The sequence below is a fragment of the Xenopus tropicalis genome, chromosome 7 (assembly GCF_000004195.4).
Source record: "Xenopus tropicalis strain Nigerian chromosome 7, UCB_Xtro_10.0, whole genome shotgun sequence".
In the NCBI taxonomy this organism is placed as follows: domain Eukaryota; kingdom Metazoa; phylum Chordata; class Amphibia; order Anura; family Pipidae; genus Xenopus; species Xenopus tropicalis.
In genome coordinates this window covers 171,957-197,498 of record NC_030683.2, presented here as the reverse complement: position 1 = coordinate 197,498, position 25,542 = coordinate 171,957, and the positions used below count along the sequence as shown (strand labels likewise).

The following is a 25,542-nucleotide window of genomic DNA, read 5'->3' as shown; positions in this document are numbered from 1 at the left end:
ATGGGAATGTGATAGGGACCTTAGAGTGTAAGCACACTGGGGCAGGGACTGATGGGAATGTGATAGGAACCTTAGAGTGTAAGCTCACTGGGGCAGGGGCTGATGGGAATGTGATAGGGACCTTAGATTGTAAGCTCACTGGGGCAGGGACTGATGGGAATGGTGATAGGGACCTAGATTGTAAGCTCACTGGGGGCAGGGGCTGATGGGAATGGGATAGGGACCTTAGATTGTAAGCTCACTGGGGCGGGGCTGATGGGATGTGATAGGGACCTTAGATTGTAGCTCACTGGGGCAGGGGCTGATGGGAATGGGGATAGGGACTTAGAGTGTAAGCTCACTGGGGCAGGGACTGATGGGAATGGGATAGGGACCTTAGATTGTAAGGCTCACTGGGGGCAGGGGCTGATGGAATGGGATAGGGACCTTAGATTGTAAGCTCACTGGGGCAGGGACTGATGGGAATGTGATAGGGACCTTAGATTGTAAGCTCACTGGGGCAGGGACTGATGGGAATGTGATAGGGACCTTAGATTGTAACTCACTGGGGCAGGGGCTGATGGGAATGGGATAGGACCTTAGATTGTAAGCTCACTGGGCAGGGGCTGATGGGAATGGGATAGGGACCTAGATTGTAAGCTCACTGGGGCAGGGGCTGATGGGAATGGGATAGGGAGCCTTAGATGTAAGCTCACTGGGGCAGGGACTGATGGGAATGGGATAGGGACCTTAGATTGTAAGCTCACTGGGGGGCAGGGGCTGATGGGGAATGGGGATAGGGACCTTAGATTGTAAGCTCACTGGGGGCAGGGGCTGATGGGAATGGATAGGGACCTTAGAGTGTAAGCTCACTGGGGCAGGGACTGATGGGAATGGGATAGGGACCTTAGATTGTAAGCTCACTGGGCAGGGACTGATGGGAATGGGATAGGGACCTTAGATTGTAAGCTCACTGGGGCAGGGGCTGATGGGAATGGGATAGGGACCCTAGAGTGTAAGCTCACTGGGGCGGCGCTATCTCTCCACCACAGGAGTTAATGGATCCCTATTTTTTCCGTTCCATTGTGATTTTCCCCGTTACTGGATTTCACACTGTTATTATTACAATTATTTACAGGATTATCGGAATTTAAAGGGGATGTAATTCCCACGTATCGTTATTACGCTGGCGGCGCAGTTTATATTTATTGTGACCCTTTCCTTTCCAGGCCAAACAGCGCTGCACATCGCGGCCGTGAATCAGAATCTGAATCTGGTGAAGCTGCTGCTACAGAGAGGCGCCGACATCCTCTCCCCCCGCGCCACCGGCACCTTCTTCACTTTCCATCAGAGAAACCTCTTCTACTTTGGTTCGTTCCCTCCCACAAACACAGTGTTAAATCCAACCTCTAGATGGTGCTATAGTGCAGAGACTTCCCAGCAAACCCCATAGGCCATGCCCCACCTGCTGGCAGATTGTGGTATTTATTTCCCTGCGTTAACTGGAATAGACACAATGGGAAGGGTCTTGGCTGCATCTGTGTTACTCTTATCTCTAATTATATTCCCAGATCTACAGGGAATTGTGGGATTATACAGTCCATTCAGTGAGAATGAGGGATGAATGGGTATTGGGGAGTTGTATCAGGAGTCAGAACCAGCAGTGCAGGGAAGGGAAAGGGACAGACACAGTGACAGTTACACATAACTATAAACCCAGTGAGAATGAGGAATGAATGGGTATTGGGGAGTTGTATCAGGAGTCAGAACCAGCAGTGCAGGGAAGGGAAAGGGACAGACACAGTGACAGTTACACATAACTATAAACCCCAGTGAGAATGAGGAATGAATGGGTATTGGGGAGTTGTATCAGGAGTCAGAACCAGCAGTGCAGGGAAGGGAAGGGACAGACACAGTGACAGTTACACATAACTATAAACCCAGTGAGAATGAGGGATGAATGGGTATTGGGGAGTTGTATCAGGAGTCAGAACCAGCAGTGCAGGGAAGGGAAAGGGACAGACACAGTGACAGTTACACATAACTATAAACCCAGTGAGAATGAGGAATGAATGGATATTGGGGAGTTGTATCAGGAGTCAGAACCAGCAGTGCAGGGAAGGGAAAGGGACAGACACAGTGACAGTTACACATAACTATAAACCCAGTGAGAATGAGGAATGAATGGATATTGGGGAGTTGTATCAGGAGTCAGAACCAGCAGTGCAGGGAAGGGAAAGGGACAGACACAGTGACAGTTACACATAACTATAAACCCAGTGAGAATGAGGGATGAATGGATATTGGGGAGTTGTATCAGGAGTCAGAACCAGCAGTGCAGGGAAGGGAAAGGGACAGACACAGTGACAGTTACACATAACTATAAACCCAGTGAGAATGAGGAATGAATGGGTATTGGGGAGTTGTATCAGGAGTCAGAACCAGCAGTGCAGGGAAGGGAAAGGGACAGACACAGTGACAGTTGGTTGATATGTTCTATATACACGTATGTAGGGGAACACGTTCTGACATTCGCTGCCTGCGTGGGACACGAGGGAATCGTCCGTCTCCTTATCGAGAGCGGCGCCAATATCCGAGCCCAGGACAGTTATGGTGAGAGATGGGGCAGAATGGGGTACAATGGGGTACAATGGGGCACAATAGGGCACAATGGGCACTGGGCTGGTCCAACCAATGTACAGATCGGGCCGTACATTTCCCTGAGTTGGTTCTATAAAATCTAATTACAGGTAACACAGTTCTGCACATTCTGGCTCTGCAGCCCAACAGAACCTTCTCCTGTGAGATGTTTGATCTGATCATGAGCTACGACAAGGGGGACCGGGGTCCGAGCCTGGATACCGTCCCCAACAACCGGGGACTCTCCGCCCTACAAGTGGCCGCTGCCGAGGGCAACACGGTGGTAAGTCTTAGTTTGCCTTTAATCTGGGAAACCCCATTCCATCCTATTATTACCCCATGGAACAGGGGGCACAGGGGCTTTACTCCTTAGTTCCTCAGGGATTCCTGCCCCTGCCTTTCCCTGTATGGGATACTCACCCTATTACCCCATGGAACAGGGGGCACAGGGGCTTTACTCCTTAGTTCCTCAGGGATTCATGCCCCTGCCTTTCCCTGTATGGGATACTCACCCTATTACCCCATGGAACAGGGGGCACAGGGGCTTTACTCCTTAGTTTCTCAGGGATTCCTGCCCCTGCCTTTCCCTGAATGGGATACTCACCCTATTACCCCATGGAACAGGGGGCACAGGGGCTTTACTCCTTAGTTCCTCAGGGATTCATGCCCCTGCCTTTCCCTGTATGGGATACTCACGCCTATTACCCCCATGGAACAGGGGGCACAGGGGCTTTACTCCTTAGTTTCTCAGGGATTCCTGCCCCTGCCTTTCCCTGAATGGGATACTCACCCTATTACCCCATGGAACAGGGGCACAGGGGCTTTACTCCTTAGTTCCATAGGGATTCCTGCCCCTGCCTTTCCCTGTATGGGATACTCACCCTATTACCCCATGGAACAGGGGCACAGGGGCTTTACTCCTTAGTTCCTCAGGGATTCATGCCCCTGCCTTTCCCTGTATGGGATACTCACCCTATTACCCCATGGAACAGGGGGCACAGGGGCTTTACTCCTTAGTTTCTCAGGGATTCCTGCCCCTGCCTTTCCCTGAATGGGATACTCACCCTATTACCCCATGGAACAGGGGCACAGGGGCTTTACTCCTTAGTTCGATAGGGATTCCTGCCCCTGCCTTTCCCTGTATGGGATACTCACCCTATTACCCCATGGAACAGGGGGCACAGGGGCTTTACTCCTTAGTTCCTCAGGGATTCATGCCCCTGCCTTTCCCTGTATGGGATACTCACCCTATTACCCCATGGAACAGGGGGCACAGGGGCTTTACTCCTTAGTTCCTCAGGGATTCATGCCCCTGCCTTTCCCTGTATGGGATACTCACCCTATTACCCCATGGAACAGGGGGCACAGGGGCTTTACTCCTTAGTTCCTCAGGGATTCCTGCCCCTGCCTTTCCCTGTATGGGATACTCACCCTATTACCCCATGGAACAGGGGGCACAGGGGCTTTACTCCTTAGTTCCTCAGGGATTCATGCCTTGCCTTCTGCCAGATGTTCCAGCACTTGGTCCAGAGACGGAAACACATCCAGTGGACGTTTGGCCCATTGAGCTCCACGTTGTATGACCTGACAGGGATTGACTCCTGGGGGGAGGACCAGTCCGTTTTGGAGATCGTTGTCGCTTCCAAAAAGAAGGACGTAAGTGGAAACTCCCTGACGCGGTTGGGATATTACACTGTGGAGCTAATGTGGGGGGGGCGTAGATTCCCATGGGACAATTCCCAAAGTTCTCCAGATCCGATATCTACAATAGTTCTGGTTTTAGGCTCAGATCTGTTATCTACAATATTTCTGGTTTCAGGCCCAGCACATTCTGGATCTCACTCCGGTGAAGCAGTTGGTGTTCCTCAAGTGGCGGAGCTGCGGTCGCCCCTACTTTTGGCTCCTGGCCGCGCTCTATATTCTCTATATAGTGACCGTGACAATGTGCTGCATCTACAGACCCCTCAAACCCATCCCTGGAGCCTTCAACCAATCAAATCCGGGTCGAGACATAACTAAGTTCATGCAGAAGCCCCTCACCGTAAGTCCCAATCTGCCCCAGATTTGCCCCACTTTTTGCTGCTGCTCAGTGGATGTGACACATTTTGCGTCAAAATTCAACCTTTTCTCCTGTCTCTATTCATTATGGCCCTTGCTGTATCCATAGGAAGCCTATGAGACTTATGAAGATGATCTGCGTCTGGTTGGAGAGCTAATTAGCGTGGGCGGGGCAATTATTATATTACTACTGTTGGTAAGAAACACACTACAAATGTTTTACTCGGGTTACGATTCAATCTACTATGGGATTAAATAGAAACATGTTCTAATAGATTCCAGATTTGCTCAGAGTCGGAGCCACCAGATATTTTGGACAAACCGTTCTGGGAGGCCCTTTCCACGTTATCATGTGAGTAGCGGGGCAAATTTGAAATTACTTTAGAGCTTAGTGAGAGGGTAATTTTTGTTAAAGGCATCTTTACACACTTTCTGTTATATTATGTAAGTGCTAGTTTCACACATAATACCCTAAAACACACAGCGGGTTAAATACAGTGCCAATTCCATGTATAATACCCCAAAACACACAGCGGGTTAAATACAGTGCCAATTCCATGTATAATACCCCAAAACACACAGCGGGTTAAATACAGTGCCAATTCCATGTATAATACCCCAGAACCCACAGCAGATAAATACAGTGCCAATTCCATGTATAATACCCCAGAACCCACAGCAGGATAAATACAGTGCCAATTCCATGTATAATACCCCAGAACCCACAGCGGGATAAATACAGTGCCAATTCCATGTATAATACCCCAGAACCCACAGCAGGATAAATACAGTGCAAATACCATGTATAATACCCCAGAACCCACAGCGGGATAAATACAGTGCCAATTCCATGTATAATACCCCAGAACCCACAGCAGGATAAATACAGTGCCAATTCCATGTATAATACCCCAGAACCCACAGCAGGATAAATACAGTGCCAATTCCATGTATAATACCCCAGAACCCACAGCAGGATAAATACAGTGCCAATTCCATGTATAATACCCCAGAACCCACAGCAGATAAATACAGTGCCAATACCATGTATAATACCCCAGAACCCACAGCAGGATAAATACAGTGCCAATTCCATGTATAATACCCCAGAACCCACAGCAGGATAAATACAGTGCCAATTCCATGTATAATACCCCAGAACCCACAGCAGGATAAATACAGTGCCAATACCATGTATAATACCCCAGAACCCACAGCAGGATAAATACAGTGCCAATTCCATGTATAATACCCCAGAACCCACAGCAGATAAATACAGTGCCAATTCCATGTATAATACCCCAGAACCCACAGCGGGATAAATACAGTGCCAATTCCATGTATAATACCCCAGAACCCACAGCAGATAAATACAGTGCCAATTCCATGTATAATACCCCAGAACCCACAGCAGGATAAATACAGTGCCAATTCCATGTATAATACCCCAGAACCCACAGCGGGATAAATACAGTGCCAATTCCATGTATAATACCCCAGAACCCACAGCAGGATAAATACAGTGCCAATTCCATGTATAATACCCCAGAACCCACAGCAGATAAATACAGTGCCAATTCCATGTATAATACCCCAGAACCCACAGCAGATAAATACAGTGCCAATTCCATGTATAATACCCCAGAACCCACAGCAGATAAATACAGTGCCAATTCCATGTATAATACCCCAGAACCCACAGCAGATAAATACAGTGCCAATTCCATGTATAATACCCCAGAACCCACAGCAGATAAATACAGTGCCAATTCCATGTATAATACCCCAGAACCCACAGCAGGATAAATACAGTGCCAATTCCATGTATAATACCCCAGAACCCACAGCAGGATAAATACAGTGCCAATTCCATGTATAATACCCCAGAACCCACAGCAGGATAAATACAGCGCCAATTCCATGTATAATACCCCAGAACCCACAGCAGGATAAATACAGTGCCAATTCCATGTATAATACCCCAGAACCCACAGCAGATAAATACAGTGCCAATTCCATGTATAATACCCCAGAACCCACAGCAGGATAAATACAGTGCCAATTCCATGTATAATACCCCAGAACCCACAGCAGATAAATACAGTGCCAATTCCACGTATAATACCCCAGAACCCACAGCGGGATAAATACAGTGCCAATTCCATGTATAATACCTCAGAACCCACAGCAGGATAAATACAGTGCCAATTCCATGTATAATACCCCAGAACCCACAGCAGGATAAATACAGTGCCAATTCCATGTATAATACCCCAGAACCCACAGCAGGATAAATACAGTGCCAATTCCATGTATAATACCCCAGAACCCACAGCGGGATAAATACAGTGCCAATTCCATGTATAATACCCCAGAACCCACAGCAGGATAAATACAGTGCCAATTCCATGTATAATACCCCAGAACCCACATCAGGATAAATAGAGTGCCAATTCCATGTATAATACCCCAGAACCCACAGCAGATAAATACAGTGCCAATTCCATGTATAATACCCCAGAACCCACAGAAGATAAATACAGTGCCAATTCCATGTATAATACCCCAGAACCCACAGAAGATAAATACAGTGCCAATTCCATGTATAATACCCCAGAACCCACAGCAGATAAATACAGTGCCAATTCCATGTATAATACCCCAGAACCCACAGCAGGATAAATACAGTGCCAATTCCATGTATAATACCCCAGAACCCACAGCAGGATAAATACAGTGCCAATTCCATGTATAATACCCCAGAACCCACAGCAGGATAAATACAGTGCCAATTCCCTGTATAATACCCCAGAACCCACAGCAGATAAATACAGTGCCAATTCCCTGTATAATACCCCGGAACCCACAGCAGGATAAATACAGTGCCAATTCCCTGTATAATACCCCAGAACCCACAGCAGATAAATACAGTGCCAATTCCCTGTATAATACCCCGGAACCCACAACGGGATAAATACAGTGCCAATTCCCTGTATAATACCCCAGAACCCACAGCAGGATAAATACAGTGCCAATTCCCTGTATAATACCCCAGAACCCACAGCAGATAAATACAGTGCCAATTCCATGTATAATACCCCAGAACCCACAGCAGGATAAATACAGTGCCAATTCCATGTATAATACCCCAGAACCCACAGCGGGATAAATACAGTGCCAATTCCCTGTATAATACCCCAGAACCCACAGCAGGATAAATACAGTGCCAATTCCATGTATAATACCCCAGAACCCACAGCAGGATAAATACAGTGCCAATTCCCTGTATAATACCCCAGAACCCACAGCAGGATAAATACAGTGCCAATTCCATGTATAATACCCCAGAACCCACAGCAGGATAAATACAGTGCCAATTCCATGTATAATACCCCAGAACCCACAGCAGGATAAATATAGTGCCAATTCCATGTATAATACCCCAGAACCCACAGCAGGATAAATACAGTGCCAATTCCATATATAATACCCCAGAACCCACAGCAGGATAAATACAGTGCCAATTCCCTGTATAATACCCCAGAACCCACAGCAGGATAAATACAGTGCCAATTCCATGTATAATACCCCAGAACCCACAGCAGGATAAATACAGTGCCAATTCCATGTATAATACCCCAGAACCCACAGGGGGATAAATACAGTGCCAATTCCATGTATAATACCCCAGAACCCACAGCAGATAAATACAGTGCCAATTCCATGTATAATACCCCAGAACCCACAGCAGGATAAATACAGTGCCAATTCCACGTATAATACCCCAGAACCCACAGCAGGATAAATACAGTGCCAATTCCATGTATAATACCCCAGAACCCACAGCGGGATAAATACAGTGCCAATTCCATGTATAATACCCCAGAACCCACAGCGGGATAAATACAGTGCCAATTCCATATACAGTGGCTTACAAAAGTATTCGGCCCCCTTGAACTTTCCCACATTTTGTCACATTACAGCCACAAACATGAATCAATTTTATTATTCCATGTGACCAATACAAAGTGGGGTACACGGGAAAGCCCAATACAAAGTGGGGTACATGTGAGAAGTAGAAGGAAAATCAGACATGATTCCAAACATTTTTTACAAATAAATAAGTGCAAAGTTGGGTGTGCGTAATTATTCAGCCCCCTGAGTCAATACTCTGTAGAATTCCCTTTTGCTGCAATTCCAGCTGCCAGGCTTTAGGGTATGTCTCTACCAGCTTTGCCCACCTACAGACTGAAATCCTTGCCCATTCTTCTTTGCAAAACAGCTCCAGCTCAGTCAGATTAGATGGTCAGCCTTTGGGAACAGCAGTTTCAGATCTTGCCACAGATTCCCCATTGGATTTAGATCTGGACTGTGATTGGGCCAGTCTAACACATGGATATGTTTGGGTTTAACCCATTGTTGCCCTGGCTTTATGTTTAGGGTCGTTGCCCTGCTGGAAGGGGAACCTCCGCCCCAGTCTCAAGTCTTTTGCAGACTCCAAGAGGTTTTCTTCCAAGATTGCCCTGTATTTGGCTCCATCCATCTTCCCATCAACTCTGAGCAGCTTCCCTGTCCCTGCTGAAGCCCCCCCAGAGCATGATGCTGCCCCCCCATATGTGACAGTGGGGATGGTGGGTTCAGAGTGATGTGCAGTGTTAGTTTTCCGCCACACATAGCGTTTTGCATTTTGGCCAAAAAGTTCCATTTTGGTCTCATCTGACCAGAGCCCCTTCTCCCACATGTTTGCTGCCCCCCCCCCACATGGCTTGTGGCAAACTGCAAACGGGACTTCTTATGGTTTTCTGTTAACAATGGCTTTCTTCTTGCCCCTCTCCCATAAAGGCCAACTTTGTGCAGTGCAGGACTAATAGTTGTCGGACAGATTCCCCCCCCTGAGCTGTAGATCCCTGCAGCCCCCCCAGAGTCACCATGGGCCCCTTGGCTGCATTTCTGATCAGCGCTTGTTGGGCCTGTGAGTTTAGGGGGGGCCGTGCCTGGGTAGGGTTACAGTTGTGCCATACTCCTGCCATTTCTGAATGATCGGTGGAACAGGGCTCCGTGGGAGGTTCAAGGCTTTGGGAATCTGTTTGTAGCCTAAGCCTGCTTTATATTTCTCAATAACTTTATCCCTGACCTGTCTGGTGTGTTCTTTGGGCTTCATGGTGTTGTTGCTCCCAATATTCCCTTAGCAACCTCTGAGGCCGTCACAGAGCAGCTGTATTTGTACTGACATTAGATTACACACAGGGGCACTCTATTTAGTCATTAGCACTCATCAGGCAATGTCTATGGGCAACTGACTGCACTCAGACCAAAGGGGGCTGAATAATTACGCACACCCCACTTTGCACTTATTTATTTGTAAAAAATGTTTGGAATCATGTCTGATTTTCCTTCCACTTCTCCCGTGTACCCCACTTTGTATTGGGCTTTCCCGTGTACCCCACTTTGTATTGGGCTTTCCCGTGTACCCCACTTTGTATTGGGCTTTCCCGTGGAATTCCAATAAAATGGATTCATGTTCGTTGCTGTAATGTGACAAAATGTGGAAAAGTTCAAGGGGGCCGAATACTTTTGCAAGCCACTGTATTACCCCAGAACACAAAAAATTCACAGAAGATACAAATTGAAGGATGAACATTCAAGGCCGATTGTTACATGAACAATACCTCCACCCTGTGTGTTGTAGGAAATGTTTTACTACATGTTTTACATTCTCAGATAATCGGAACCACCACAGACAATTGCAATCCAGGTATAAGCCATTTTATTTCCATAGCCCCCCAATACACTTGTACATGTGATAGAGATGTCCCATTGAGCTGTGGAGATGGCTTTATACTCTTGTAGGGATATTTAATTTGACATTAAAGACATACTGTATCTGCCTAAATCATTTAGATTTATCATTATTTTCAGTACAGAGTTTATTACATACAGCCAGTCTAATTACTGGATCTCTTTCCAGAATCATATTTGCCATAATGGTTCTGACTACGCTGGTGATGAGACTGACTAGCAGCGACGGGGAGGTGGTTCCTATGTCCTTTGCCCTTGTGTTTGGTTGGTGCTACGTCATGTATTTTACAAGGGGTTTCCAAATGCTCGGGCCCTTTACTATCATGATACAGAAGGTAAGGAGATTATATTTACTATATATTTACCGCTCCCTTTCCCAATGAGCCCCAATAATGCTTCTTTCTATCCGCCGCAGATGATATTTGGGGACCTTTGGCGCTTTTGTTGGCTTATGGCTGTCGTTATTCTGGGCTTTGGAGGAGGTAAGTTTATGACATACGGACCTATAAAGGGGTAGTTTGGGGGGTTGCTTGGGGTACTGGGATCATACACAGCACATGGGTTCTACTGGTATTGTATTGGGCGGGAATTCCATTTTATAGCGGATATTGATATGTGGAAAACTAGTGATTTCTTGCTTATTAGTAATTTATAATTGGTTTTGAGCAGCAGAAAGGGCCCTTTTGCCAAGGAATTCCCTTGATAAAATTCATGATTATATTATATCTAATAGACTCTTCATCAGCAATGGAGCCCTGTAGCCATACTACAAATCCCAGCATCCCTTGCAGCTGGCCCTTGGAGTTTTGGGCAGAAAAATACTAAATACAAAGGCTGATTTGTCAACATTTGGATTTTTATGGTTTTTGAAACTACAACTAAATGTATTTCCACGAAAACCATAAAAATCTTGTCCGAGTGGAAAAAGTGTGATTGAAAATAAAAAAGTACAGAAAAAATGTGAAAATGGTAAATTTGTAATATTGTCACACAAATTGAAGCATATAAAAAACAAAAAACATCTAAAACCACAAAGCAAAGAGAGATCTTCCAGTTGCAAGGAGGCCCCGGGCCATTGGCTTCTAAACAAGCTCAACAGCTTTTAGATGCGGCCATTTTCCTTTCCAATTGTTGCAGTTTTGTTGCATAATAAATTGTGGAAAAGAAATCACTTTTTTCAGCGACAATATCATATTTTTGTGAATAAAAAGAGTTGTGATTTTTTTTTTTAAATGTTATTAAATTCCCCCCCCCCCATAAGCCAATGTTATTAATGCAATTGGTAACTGTCTCTCTCCGGTGCAATTGCAGCCTTCTATGTCATATTCCAGACTGAGGACTCAAGTCAGTTGGGGCAGTTCATGAACTACCCCATGTCCTTATTCACCACATTCGAACTTTTCCTCACAATCATCGATGGACCTGCCAATTACGCAGTGGATCTGCCGTTCATGTACAGCGTCATGTACTCTGCGTTTGCGGTCATTGCGGCGCTTCTCATGCTCAACCTGCTCATCGCCATGATGGGAGACACTCACTGGCGAGTTGCTCATGAGAGGGATGAACTGTGGAAGGCTCAGGTGAGTGCCCACTGGGTACGGACAGGTGTCTTTGTTCCATTCCACCTCTGGATATGGGCTAGATATGAGCAGGATACGGGCAGGATATGGGCAGGATATTGGCAGGATATGGGCTGGATACGAGCTGGAAATGGGCAGGATATGGGCAGGATATGGGCAGGATATGGGCTGGATATTGGCAGGATATGGGCTGGAAATGGGCAGGATATGGGCTGGAAATGGGCAGGATATGGGCTGGAAATGGGCAGGATATGGGCTGGAAATGGGCAGGATATGGGCAGGATATGAGCTGGAAATGGGCAGGATATGGGCTGGAAATGGGCAGGATATGGGCTGGAAATGGGCAGGATATGGGCAGGATATGGGCAGGATATGGGCAGGATATGGGCAGGATATGGGCAGGATATGGGCTGGATATGGGCTGGAAATGGGCAGGATATGGGCAGGAAATGGGCTGGAAATGGGCAGGATATGGGCTGGAAATGGGCTGGATATGGGCTGGAAATGGGCAGGATATGGGCAGGATATGGGCAGGATATGGGCTGGAAATGGGCAGGATATGGGCTGGAAATGGGCAGGATATGGGCTGGAAATGGGCAGGATATGGGCAGGATATGAGCTGGAAATGGGCAGGATATGGGCTGGAAATGGGCAGGATATGGGCTGGAAATGGGCAGGATATGGGCAGGATATGGGCAGGATATGGGCAGGATATGGGCTGGATATGGGCTGGAAATGGGCAGGATATGGGCAGGAAATGGGCTGGAAATGGGCAGGATATGGGCTGGAAATGGGCAGGATATGGGCTGGAAATGGGCAGGATATGGGCAGGATATGGGCAGGATATGGGCTGGAAATGGGCTGGAAATGGGCTGGATATGGGCTGGAAATGGGCAGGATATGGGCAGGATATGGGCTGGAAATGGGCAGGATATGGGCAGGATATGGGCTGGAAATGGGCAGGATATGGGCTGGATATGGGCTGGAAATGGGCAGGATATGGGCTGGAAATGGGCAGGATATTGGCAGGATATGGGCTGGAAATGGGCAGGATACGGGCAGGATACGGGCAGTATACGGGCAGGATACGGGCAGGATACGGGCTGGATACGGGCAGGATACGGGCAGGATACGGGCAGGATATTGGCAGGATACGGGCAGGATACGGGCAGGATATTGGCAGGATATGGGCAGGATATGGGCAGGATACGGGCAGGATATGGGCAGGATATGGGCAGGATATTGGCAGGATACGGGCAGGATATTGGCAGGATATGGACAGGATACATGTTCATGTTGGTTTCGCTTTGTGCAGGTCGTTGCCACCACTATAATGCTGGAGAGAAAGATGCCAAAAAGACTGTGGCCGCGTTTAGGAATCTGTGGGAAAGATTATGGGCTGGGAGAGAGCTGGTTCCTACGGTGAGCCGTCATTTGCCTTTTGGTTGATATTGTTCTATGAAACCCTAAAGCTAAATACACTGCCAGCCCAGCTATCCCTCTTGGTATAAATATATATATATATATACTGCAGGGATAGAAGCAATGATAACATTCAGCTCCTGTTTGGCCTAAAGTTAAGTTTCATTGTAATTACTAATTAGTCACACAAGTGCCATGATTTACTCACTTGCCCCTGGGAGGGATTGTGTAGCCGCTCAGCCCCCAGGCCACCCCGATGGAAGATCTATATTGTGTGCAGGGGAATATAAAGACTTGTTGTTGCTATGTTACAGTAGCCCCACCCTCACAGTGACTGGGGCAGTTTGCAGATGGAGTAGATATTACAAACAAGATTTTCCAACTATTCGGATGGGAATAGACGAAGGGAAAGTGAGTAGTGGGAGAGCGGGGGGAGGCTTTGTGAGGGTGGGGGAGATTAGCGCTTGTTTGTATGGAGAAGGGAACGTACCAGTGAGAGGATAAATGGGGGGGGCAGGTACAGGGCTGAGTGTATCACACATATTTGCATAAAAAATTCCAACCTTGAATGTTAATTAATATGCCCAGTGTGTGTCAGTCCATCAAATATACCCAAACTATACCCCAACTATACCCAGACTATAACCCAACTATACCCAAACATACCCAAACTATAACCCAACTATACCCAACTATACCCAAACATACCCAATAACCCAACTATACCCAAACATACCCAATAACCCAACTATACCCAAACATACTCAAACATAACCCAAACTATAACCCAACTATACCCAAACTATAACCCAACTATACCCAAACATACCCAAACTATAACCCAAAACTACATATACTATACCCAACTATACCCAAACTAAATCAACTATACCTAAACATACCCAAACTATACCCCAACTATACCCAAACTATAACCCAACTATACCCAAACTATACCCAAACTATAACCCAACTATACCCAAACTATAACCCAACTATACCCAAACATACCCAAACTATAACCCAAACTATAACCAAACTATACCCAAACTATAACCCAACTATACCCAAACATACCCAAACTACCCAACTATACCCAAATATACCCAAAACTATACCCCAAATATACCCAAACTATACCCCAACTATACCAAACTATACCAAACTATACTCAAACTATAACCCAACTATACCCAAATATACCCAGACTATACCCCAAATATACCCAAACTATACCCAACTATACCCAAACTATACCCCAACTATACCCAAACTATATACCCCAACTATACCCCAAACTATACCCAAACTATATCAAACTATAACCCAACTAACCCTATACCCACACCCAAATATACCCAAACTATAATATACCCAAACTATACCCAAACTATACAAACTATCAACTCAAAATTATTACCAACTATACCCCAACTATCCCAAACTATACCCACTATACCCAAACTATACCCTAACCAAACTACCAAACTATACCCAAACTATACCCAACTATACAAACCTAACCCAATAACCAAACTATATTATACCCAAACTATCCCCAACTATACCCAGACTATAACCCAACTATACCCAACATACCCAAATATACCCAAACTATACCCCAAATATACCCAACTATACCCAAACATACCCAACATACCCCAACTATACCCAACTATACCCAAACATAACCCAAACATACCCAACTATACCCGCAACTATACAAATATACCACTAACTATATACCCAACTATACCCAACATACCCAAACTATAACCAACTATACCCAAATACCCAAACATATAACCAACTATACCAAACATACCCAAACTAACCCAACTATACCCAAACATACCCAAACTATAACCCCAACTATACCCAAACTATAACCCAACTATACCCAACATACCCAACCAAACTATAACCCCAACCAACTATACCCCAACTATACCCAACTATACCCAAACATAAACTATAACCAACTATACCCAACTATACCCAACATACCCAAACTATACCAACTATACCCAACTATAACAACTATACCCAACTATAACCCAACTATACCCAAACATACCCAAAACTATCCCCAAACATACCCAACTATAACCCAAACTATACCCCAACTATACCCAAACTATAACCCAACTATACCCAAACATACCCAAAACTATACCCAACTATACCCAACTATACCAAACTATAACCCAACTATACCCAAATATAACCCCAAACTATACCCCAAATATACCCACACTATACCTCCAACTATACCAAACTACATACCCCCAACTATAAACCTAACAATACCAAACTATCTACAAACTATAACCCAACTATACCAGCAAATATACCCAAACTATAACCCAAAATATACCCAAACTATACCCCCACTATATCGCCAAACTATACCCAACTATACCCACAACTATAGCCCAAACTATTATCCAAATATAACACCCAACTATACCAAATATAAACCACTATAGCCCCCCAAACTATACCCAAACTATATCCCCAACTATACCCAAACTATACCCCAACTATACCAAACTAATACCCAAACTATACTCAAACTATAACCCAATATACCAACTATACCCAAATATCAAAATATACCCAAACTATAACCAACTAATACCAAACTATACCACTATACCAAACATACCCAAACTATAACCCAACTATACCCAACTATACACCCAAACATAACCCAATAACCAACTATACCAAACATACCAATAACCCAACTATACCAAACATACTTCAAACATACCCAAACTATAACCTAACTATACCCAAAACTATCAAACCCCCAACTATACCAACAAACATACCAAACTATAACCCAAACATACTAAACTATACTCCACATCTAATACCAAACTATACACCCAAATCATACCTAAAATACCCAAACTATACCCAACTATACCAAATATACCCAACTATACCCAACATACCCAAAACTATACACCAACTATAACCCAAACTATAACCCACTATACCAACATAACCAAACTATAACCCACTATACACAACATATCCCAAAACTATAAACCCACCTATATCCCAAAACTATAACCCAACTATACCCAAGACATACCCAAACTATACCCCAAACTATACCAAACATGACGCCAAACTTACTCAACTATACCCAAACATACCAAAAAATGAACCCCAACTATAGCCAAACATACGCAAAACTATACCCTAAACTATACCCAACTTATAACCAAACTATAACCCAACTATAACCCAAACATAACCCAAAACTATAACCCAAACTATAACCAAACATACCCAAACTATAACCCAACTATACCCAACTATACCCAAACTATAACCCACTATACCCAAACATACCCAAACTATACCAACTTATACCTCAAACTATAACCCAACTATACCAGAACATACCAAACTATACCCCAACTATACCAAACTATAAACCAAACTATATCCAAACTATAAACCCAACTAATACCAAACATACCCCAAACTTATAACCAAATATAGCCCAACTATACCAAACTATAAACCCAACTATACCCAAAACATACCCAAGACTATACCCAACTATATTCCAAACTATACACCAACTATACCACAAACATAACCCAAACTATATAACCCTAACTATAACTATAGACCACGCAACTATATACCACAAACTATACCCAACTATACCCAAACTATAACCAACTATACCAAACATACCCAAAACTATACCCCAACTATACCCAAAGCTATAAACCCAACTATAACCCAACTATACCTATACCGATGAGCCCAAACTACCCCACTATACCCAACTATAACCCAATATACGCCTCAACCCCCTATACCCAACCATATCCCAAACTAATAACCCAACTATACCCCAAACATACCCAAACTATATACCCAACTATACGTCAACTATTATACCCAAACTATATACCCAACTATTACCCAACCTATACCAAACATACCCCACACTATAACCCAAACTATACCAACTATACCCTAAACTATAACCCAACTATACCCAACTATACCCAAACATCACCCAAAGCTAGATAAACCCAACTATACCCAAACATACCCAAACTATAACTATAGAACCCAAAACATACTCAAACTTATACCCCAACTATACGAAATATGCCCAAACTATACCCCAACTATAACCTAACTATAAACCCAAACATAACTCAAACTATACCCCAACTATAACCAAACATACAACTATACCTTAACTATAGACCTGACTTATAACCAGACTATACCCAGACTATACCCAAACCTATACGCCAAACTATACCCAGACTATACCCTCAACTATACCATCAAACTATACCCAGACTATATTAACCAACTATACCCAAACTAACTCAAACTATACCACAACTATAGCTCAAACTACTCCACTCCAAAACTATACTCAAACTATATCCATCCAGACTTATACCCAGACTATACCAGACTAATTCTCATGGTCAGGCTATTACCCCAGACTATAACCCATACACCCAAGGCTATACCCAAATATACCCAGAACTATACCCCAACTATAAATCAACTTAAACCAAACTATATTCCGCCCAGCTAATACCCAGACATAACCCAAGTATACACCAACTATACCCAGACTATACCCCAACCATACCCAACAATACCCAACTTATAACTCAGCCCAAAACTATATACCCCAACTATATCTCAAACATAAAAAACCCAACTATAACCAGACTATAACTCCCCAACTATACTCAAACTATAACCCAACTATATCCAACTATACCCAGACTATACCCAACCATACCCAAACAATAACCCAACTATACCAGACATGCCCCAACTATACTATACCCCAACTATACTCCACCTATACCCGACTATACCAACTATACTCAAACTATAACCCAAATATACCCTAACATACCCAGACTATAACTATACCCAGACTATACCCAACTATGCCCCAACTATACCAACTATAACCCGACTATACCCAACTATACCAGACTATAGCCCAACTATACCACAACTATACCAGACTATACCCCACTATACCCAGACTATACCCCAACTATATACCCGACTATACCCAGACTATGCCCCAACTATACCCAACTATAACCCAGACTATACCCCAATTATACCCAAACTATAACCCAACTATACCAACTATATACCCAGACTATACCCAACTATACCCAGACTATACCAACTATACCCAGACTATACCCCAACTATACCCAACTATACCCAAACTATACCAGACTATAACCCAACTATACCCAGACTATACCCCAACTATACTTAAACTATAACCCTCTATACCCCAACTATACCCATATGAAGGTATCGCCTCTCTCTTCTTCCATATAGGAACCTACAGGGTTAATTTTTCTTTTGCTTCAGGAATTCCCCTACTGGCTACAGAAGCCCCAGTACCTGTATCCTTTACCCTGGCTGAAATGTTCCTATATTGAGATCGGACCCTCTCCATAGATAATAAAATAGGTGGAGCCCTTTGTGCTGGACAGGGAGGGTGCTGCTGGGGAGCCTGGGCACGAGACCCCAGTAGAGTGACCTAAGGAGACCAAGCCCTATGTTGGGGACCCTCCAATTAGAGTATGGAGAAAGAGTTAGGTGAGATCCAGTTAAAGTACACTCTAGGAAGGCAGCCAGGCTGAGCTAGAAACACCGACATCTTGCCCCTCCCATCTGACCAATCACATAGCACCATTCCATAGAAAGCCAATCAGCACCATAATAGAGCCAATAAACTGAACATTTGCGCTCATTTAGCCCAGTCATACCTGGGGCAGGTATGGAACGTTACTAATAAACTTTTCTCTCGTAGAGTTGAGGAAAGAAAAGACGTGGATAGGAAGAAGATAAAGCCCTTTGTGGAGGCGTTCCAATGCGCCGATGAAGATGACAGAAAGAGTGAGAAGGAGACCCCCAAACCTGCACTCAGCGAGGAGAAAGTAACCATTTCCCTCCCAAACAAGGAGGCTCCTCCCTCTCCCTCCATGCTCAGCCTTGAGTCAAATACGTCCCAAAGAAGGTCCAACCGGGGGTGGGAGATTATAAGGAAAACTCCCATTGATCAACTCCAGGGCAGAACCAACTATGGTCTAGACACTGAGGATGAGGTATATGAGGTCTGAAATGATACGGCAGATAGTTATATGGCAGATAGTTATATGACAAAAAGTTATATGACAAATAGTTATATGGCAGTTAGTTATATGACAAAAAGTTATATGGCATTTAGTTATATGACAAAAAGTTATATGGCAGATAGTTATATGACAAATAGTTATATGGCAGTTAGTTATATGACAAAAGTTATATGGCAGGTAGTTATATGACAAATAGTTATATGGCAGTTAGTTATATGACAAAAGTTATATGGCAGGTAGTTATATGACAAATAGTTATATGGCAGTTAGTTATATGACAAATGTTATATGGCAGATATTTATATGACAAATAGTTATATGGCAGTTAGTTATATGACAAAAGTTATATGGCAGTTAGTTACATGACAAAAAGTTATATGGCAGTTAGTTACATGACAAAAAGTATATGGCAGTTTAGTTACATGACAAAAAGTTATATGGCAGTTAGTTATATGACAAATAGTTATGTGGCAGATAGTTATATGACAAATAGTTATATGGCAGATAGTTACGTGGCAGATAGTTATATGGCAGTTAGTTATGTGGCAGATAGTTATATGACAAATAGTTATATGGCAGATAGTTACGTGGCAGATAGTTATATGGCAGTTAGTTATGTGGCAGATAGTTATATGACAAATAATTATACGCCAAATAGTTTATCCACTTGGGATTTAATTCCAGTGATTTTAGGGATATGAAGGTTCCTTCAATGTGGAATCTTACTGTTTATGACAAAAGTTATATGGCAGTCTGGCAGATAGTTATATGGCAGAAAGTTATGGCAGTTAGGTATATGACAAATAGTTACATGGCAGATAGTTATATGACAAATAATTTTTTTTTTAATTTTTTTTTAAATAAAGTTTATTCACCTGGGATTTAATTCCGGTGATTTTAGGGATATGAAGGTTCCTTCAATGTGGAATCTTACTGTTTATAGAAGGAAATATAGGAGGTGCCTGTGTTTGGGGCCCGTTCCTCCGGTCCCTTAATGGAACCTTTAATCTAACGTAATAAAAGAGGCAGAGAGTATTAGTCTGTAGGCTTTGGGCTTTTTATTGCTCCAAAAACTAATCCAAAAAGTTAATCAAGGGCTACGGTGGCATTAAATTCATCATTCCTGAGGTATTTCCTCTCCCTATACTCGCCCATAAAATGGTAGAATCTCTGAATTTGCCCCAAACCGACTGCTCTTCACTAGAAGGAACTAAAGGGCTCATGTCCAATGGCAGGGATAGGGTATGAAATGCATAATATTGTATTTACCACCAATCTATGGGCGGAGCTTAGTGTATTTAGTGCAGGGAACAGAGCAGAGCTGGACCAATCAGTGCTACTGGTACATGTGCTCCCCCCGTGGCCCTCACAATGGTATGGCCCTTAGCGCTACTGCACTTGTCTAATATTGTAACTTGGGTTACTGAATCGGCACTTTGATGGGAGAACAGAACCTCAACTGTTATGGCTACAGGACTCCGGGGGCCACGTAAGGATCAGCAGGGGCGGGGTCAGGAGCAAGGGGCGTGTCCCAAGTGCTCACATGGTGCAGCGGGGGCCCTATTAAGGCTTTGCTGGGTTTGCTGAAGTTACATCCCTGAATGTGATTATTAAACTTTTCATAATAAACATAAACGTATGGTTAATTGGTGCTTACAAATAAAGTTTTCATTTCTGAATAAAAAAAGAAAGAAATTCCAACAGAGAAGGTTCAACTTTCCCATCTGATCTACGAGATTTTGTGCTCATTTACTAACACAGGCGATACATTGGAACTCGCAGGGACCAATCAGCAGTTAGTATTAATCCCCGAAATAAAGAACCAATAGATCGCCATAGGTAACCGCCAGTAGTTTCTCATAGCAACCAGCATGATTCAGGATCATGTAATGTAACCACTTTTTAAAACAGACAAGTCCAGCAAGTAATAGGTTAATGGGCTACGTGGGAGCAGAGAGAGATTTGTAGTACCTGGATGGATACCGCCTGGGAATACCAGGTGTTGTAGGGCTTTTGCATTTTGCCATTCTGACCAGCAGGAGGCAGTCTTCTCTATGCTTTCTGCATTGATTCTGAGAAGAGCCCGAGAGCGCGCCTTTGAGCGAGTAGAAGCGGCTAGGAGATGTTTAAGAGGACGAAAAGTCAGCATAGTCGTCGCCTAACGGCCATACCACCCTCAAAGTGCCCGATCTCGTCTGATCTCGGAAGCTAAGCAGGGACGGGCTTGGTTAGTACCTGGATGGGAGTCCGCCTGGGAATACCAGGTGTTGTAGGCTTTTGCATTTTGCCATTCTGACCAGCAGGAGGCAATCTTCTCTATGCTTTTCTGCATTGATTCTGAGAAGAGCCCGAGAAGCGCCCGAGAGCGCGCCTTTGAGCGAGTAGAAGCGGCTAGGAGATGTTTAAGAGGACGAAACGTCAGCTTAGTCATCGCCTACAGCCATACCACCCTGAAAGCGCCCGATCTCGTCTGATCTCGGAAGCTAAGCAGGGACGGGCTTGGTTAGTACCTAGATGGGAGACCGCCTGGGAATACCAGTTGTTGTAGGCTTTTGGCATTTTTGCCATTCTGACCAGCAGGAGGCAGTCTTCTCTATGCTTTCCTGCATAGATTCTGAGAAGAGCCCGAGAGCGCGCCTTTGAGCAAGTAGAAGCGGCTAGGAGATGTTTAAGAGGACGAAAAGTCAGCTTAGTCATCGCCTACGGCCGTACCACCCTGAAAGCGCCCGATCTCGTCTGATCTCGGAAGCTAAGCAGGGACGGGCTTGGTTAGTACCTGGATGGGAGACCGCCTGGGAATACCAGGTGTTGTAGGCTTTTGCATTTTGCCATTCTGACCAGCAGGAGGCAGTCTTCTCTATGCTTTTCTGCATTGATTCTGAGAAGAGCCCGAGAGCGCGCCTTTGAGCGGGTAGAAGCGGCTAGGAGATGTTTAAGAGGACGAAAAGTCAGCTTAGTCATCGCCTACGGCCATACCACCCTGAAAGCGCCCGATCTCGTCTGATCTCGGAAGCTAAGAAGGGGCGGGCTTGGTAAGTACCTGGATGGGAGACCGCCTGGGAATATCAGGTGTTGTAGGCTTTTGCATTTTGCCATTTTGGCCAGCAGGAGTCAGTCTTTTCTATGCTTTTCTGCATGGATTCTGAGAAGAGCCCGAGAGCGCGCCTTTGAGCGGGTAGAAGCAGCTAGGAAATTTTTAAGAGGACGAAAAGTCAGCTTAGTCATCGCCTACGGCCATACCACCCTGAAAGCGCCTGATCTCGTCTGATCTCGGAAGCTAAGCAGCGAAGGGCTTGGTTAGTACCTGGATGGGAGACCGCCTGGGAATACCAGGTGTTGTAGGCTTTTGCATTTTGCCATTCTTTCCAGCAGGAGGCAGTCTTCTCTATGCTTTTCTGCATGGATTCTGAGAAGAGCCCGAGAGCGCGCCTTTGAGCGGGTAGAAGCGGCTAGGAGATGTTTAAGAGCACGAAAAGTCAGCTTAGTCATCGCCTACGGCCATACCACCCTGAAAGCGCCCGATCTCGTCTGATCTCGGAAGCTAAGCAGGGACGGGCTTGGTTAGTACCTGGATGGGAGACCGCCTGGGAATACCCGGTGTTGTAGGCTTTTGCATTCTGGCCAGCAGGAGGCAGTCTTCTCTATGCTTTTCTGCATAGATTCTGAGAAGAGCCCGAGAGCGCGCCTTTGAGCGGGTAGAAGCGGCTAGGAGATGTTTAAGAGGACGAAAAGTCAGTTTAGTCATCGCCTATGGCCATACCACCCTGAAGCGCCCGATCTCGTCTGATCTCGGAAGCTAAGCAGGGACGGGCTTGGTTAGTACCTGGATGGGAGACCGCCTGGGAATACCAGGTGTTGTAGGCTTTTGCATTTTGCCATTTTGGCCAGCAGGAGGCAGTCTTCTCTATGCTTTTCTGCATGGATTCTGAGAAGAGCCATAGAGCGCGCCTTTGAGTGGGTAGAAGCGGCTAGGAGATGTTTAAGAGGATGAAAAGTCAGCTCAGCCTTCACCTACGGCAGTACCACCCTGAAAGTACCCGATCTCGTCTAATCTCGGAAGCTAAGCAGGGACGGTCTTTGTTAGTACCTGGATGGGAGACCGCCTGGGAATACCAGGTGTTGTAGGCTTTTGCATTTTGCCATTCTGGCCAGCAGGAGGCAGTCTTCTCTATGCTTTTCTGCATTGATTCTGAGAAGAGCCCGAGAGCGCTCCTTTGAGCGAGTAGAAGCGGCTAGGAGATGTTTAAGAGGACGAAAAGTCAGCTTAGTCATCGCCTACGGCCATACCACCCTGAAAGCGCTCGATCTCGTCTGATCTCGGAAGCTAAGCAGGGACGGGCTTGGTTAGTACCTGGATGGGAGACCGCCTGGGAATACCAGCAATCCGCGCCCCCCTCTACTTTCTGCTGTCTCTGCATTAGCATAGGGAGAGCGTGCCGCAGAGGCCCGGCCAGTTTAGATAGCCTTGGCGGCTAGCAATCCGCGGCGCCCTCTACTTTCTGCTGCCTCTGCATTAGCATAGGGAGAGCGGGCCGCAGAGGGCCGCAGAGGGCAGGCCAGTTTAGCTAGCCTTGGCGGCTAGCAATCCGCGGCGCCCTCTACTTTCTGCTGCCTCTGCATTAGAATAAGGAGAGCGGGCCGCAGAGAGCCGGCCAGTTTAGCTAGCCTTGGCGGCTAGCAATCCGCTGCGCCCTCTACTTTCTGCTGCCTCTGCATTAGAATAAAGAGAGCGGGCCGCAGAGAGCCGGCCAGTTTAGCTAGCCTTGGCAGCTAGCAATCCGCGGCGCCCTCTACTTTCTGCTGCCTCTGCATTAGCATAGGGAGAGCGGGCCGCAGAGGGCCGGCCAGTTTAGCTAACTTTGGCGGCTAGCAATCCGCGGCGCCCTCTACTTTCTGCTGCCTCTGCATTAGCATAGGGAGAGAGGGCCGGGCAGTTTAGCTAACCTTAGCGGCTAGCAATCCGCGGCGCCCTCTACTTTCTGCTGCCTCTGCATTAGCATGGGGAGAGCGGGGAGAGCGGGGAGAGCGGGGAGAGCGGGGAGAGCGGGGAGAGCGGGGAGAGCGGGGAGAGCGGGGAGAGCGGGGAGAGCGGGGAGAGCGGGGAGAGCGGGGAGAGCGGGGAGAGCGGGGAGAGCGGGGAGAGCGGGGAGAGCGGGGAGAGCGGGGAGAGCGGGGAGAGCGGGCCGCAGAGGGCCAGAGAAAATACTTACCAGAACTTGCAAAAATGGGCAGCAGATATCTAAAGAAGGGAAAATAGAGAAAGATAGTTAATCATTAGTGATGGGTGAAATGTTTCGCCAGGCATGGATTCGCGGACGTGTCATTTTCACCGATTCGCAAATTTTTCGCCATTTCGCAAATCTTTTGAAAGATTCGCGATTTTTTCGGCGAAGCAAAATGGGACAGATTCGCTCATCACTATTAATCATATAAAACTGTAACATCGTAATTAAGAAAGGGTGAATATTACATTACTTACAAATTAAGTTGATAATTTTGCTTTCATTTTTTTTTCTTTTCCATTGTTTGCGAAAAGGATGAAAAAATTAGCCGCGGAAAAATTGGCTGCATGTCCAAAAATTGTCGTCGGCGTCAAAAAAGAATAGTCGCGGGCGTCAAAAGAATAGCCGCGGGCGTCAAAAGAATAGCCAGGCGATGAAATAATAGCCACGGGTGACAAAAGAATAGCCGTGCGACAAAATAAACTAAGCGCTGGCAAACTTTCTTTCTCTTTGTGCGACAAAATAAAAGCTGTGGCCGACGAAATAATAGCCGTGGGCGACAAAAGAATAGCCGCGGGCGACAAAAGATTAGCCGTGCGACAAAATAAAAGCTGTGGCCGACGAAATAATAGCCGCGTGACGAAATAAGCCGCGGGTGAC

General features: G+C 45.4%; 1 protein-coding gene, 6 non-coding genes and 3 pseudogenes across 7 annotated transcripts in view; all 10 read left to right on the top strand.

Annotated features, from left to right (window-relative positions):
* LOC116412277 (transient receptor potential cation channel subfamily V member 6-like) overlaps positions 1 to 21,320 on the top strand; it is a 31,943-nt gene extending 10,623 nt beyond the window's left edge. Inside the window, exons 4-15 of the mRNA XM_031906219.1 lie at positions 1,209 to 1,349; positions 2,494 to 2,592; positions 2,730 to 2,902; positions 4,129 to 4,275; positions 4,439 to 4,660; positions 4,787 to 4,873; positions 4,953 to 5,029; positions 10,646 to 10,811; positions 10,892 to 10,958; positions 11,788 to 12,056; positions 13,372 to 13,478; positions 19,336 to 21,320. Of these exons, the coding sequence (XP_031762079.1) occupies positions 1,209 to 1,349; positions 2,494 to 2,592; positions 2,730 to 2,902; positions 4,129 to 4,275; positions 4,439 to 4,660; positions 4,787 to 4,873; positions 4,953 to 5,029; positions 10,646 to 10,811; positions 10,892 to 10,958; positions 11,788 to 12,056; positions 13,372 to 13,478; positions 19,336 to 19,645 (1,865 nt within the window). The 3' untranslated portion in view covers positions 19,646 to 21,320. The remainder of the gene's footprint in view (positions 1 to 1,208; positions 1,350 to 2,493; positions 2,593 to 2,729; positions 2,903 to 4,128; positions 4,276 to 4,438; positions 4,661 to 4,786; positions 4,874 to 4,952; positions 5,030 to 10,645; positions 10,812 to 10,891; positions 10,959 to 11,787; positions 12,057 to 13,371; positions 13,479 to 19,335) is intronic.
* A 497-nt stretch (positions 21,321 to 21,817) lies between these two features.
* LOC116412506 lies at positions 21,818 to 21,936 on the top strand (annotated as a pseudogene).
* Positions 21,937 to 22,092: 156 nt separating this feature from the next.
* Positions 22,093 to 22,211, top strand: LOC116412586. The gene has a single exon (XR_004223816.1). It is a non-coding gene; the product is annotated as a 5S ribosomal RNA (ribosomal RNA).
* A 147-nt stretch (positions 22,212 to 22,358) lies between these two features.
* Positions 22,359 to 22,477, top strand: LOC116412575. Its single transcript, XR_004223815.1, has one exon. It is a non-coding gene; the product is annotated as a 5S ribosomal RNA (ribosomal RNA).
* Positions 22,478 to 22,622: 145 nt separating this feature from the next.
* LOC116412494 lies at positions 22,623 to 22,741 on the top strand. The gene has a single exon (XR_004223742.1). It is a non-coding gene; the product is annotated as a 5S ribosomal RNA (ribosomal RNA).
* A 145-nt stretch (positions 22,742 to 22,886) lies between these two features.
* LOC116412597 lies at positions 22,887 to 23,005 on the top strand. The gene has a single exon (XR_004223827.1). It is a non-coding gene; the product is annotated as a 5S ribosomal RNA (ribosomal RNA).
* Positions 23,006 to 23,150: 145 nt separating this feature from the next.
* Positions 23,151 to 23,269, top strand: LOC116412564. The gene has a single exon (XR_004223804.1). It is a non-coding gene; the product is annotated as a 5S ribosomal RNA (ribosomal RNA).
* Positions 23,270 to 23,406: 137 nt separating this feature from the next.
* On the top strand, positions 23,407 to 23,524 carry LOC116412483. The gene has a single exon (XR_004223731.1). It is a non-coding gene; the product is annotated as a 5S ribosomal RNA (ribosomal RNA).
* A 145-nt stretch (positions 23,525 to 23,669) lies between these two features.
* Positions 23,670 to 23,788, top strand: LOC116412517 (annotated as a pseudogene).
* A 145-nt stretch (positions 23,789 to 23,933) lies between these two features.
* LOC116412528 lies at positions 23,934 to 24,053 on the top strand (annotated as a pseudogene).
* Positions 24,054 to 25,542: the final 1,489 nt, after the last annotated feature.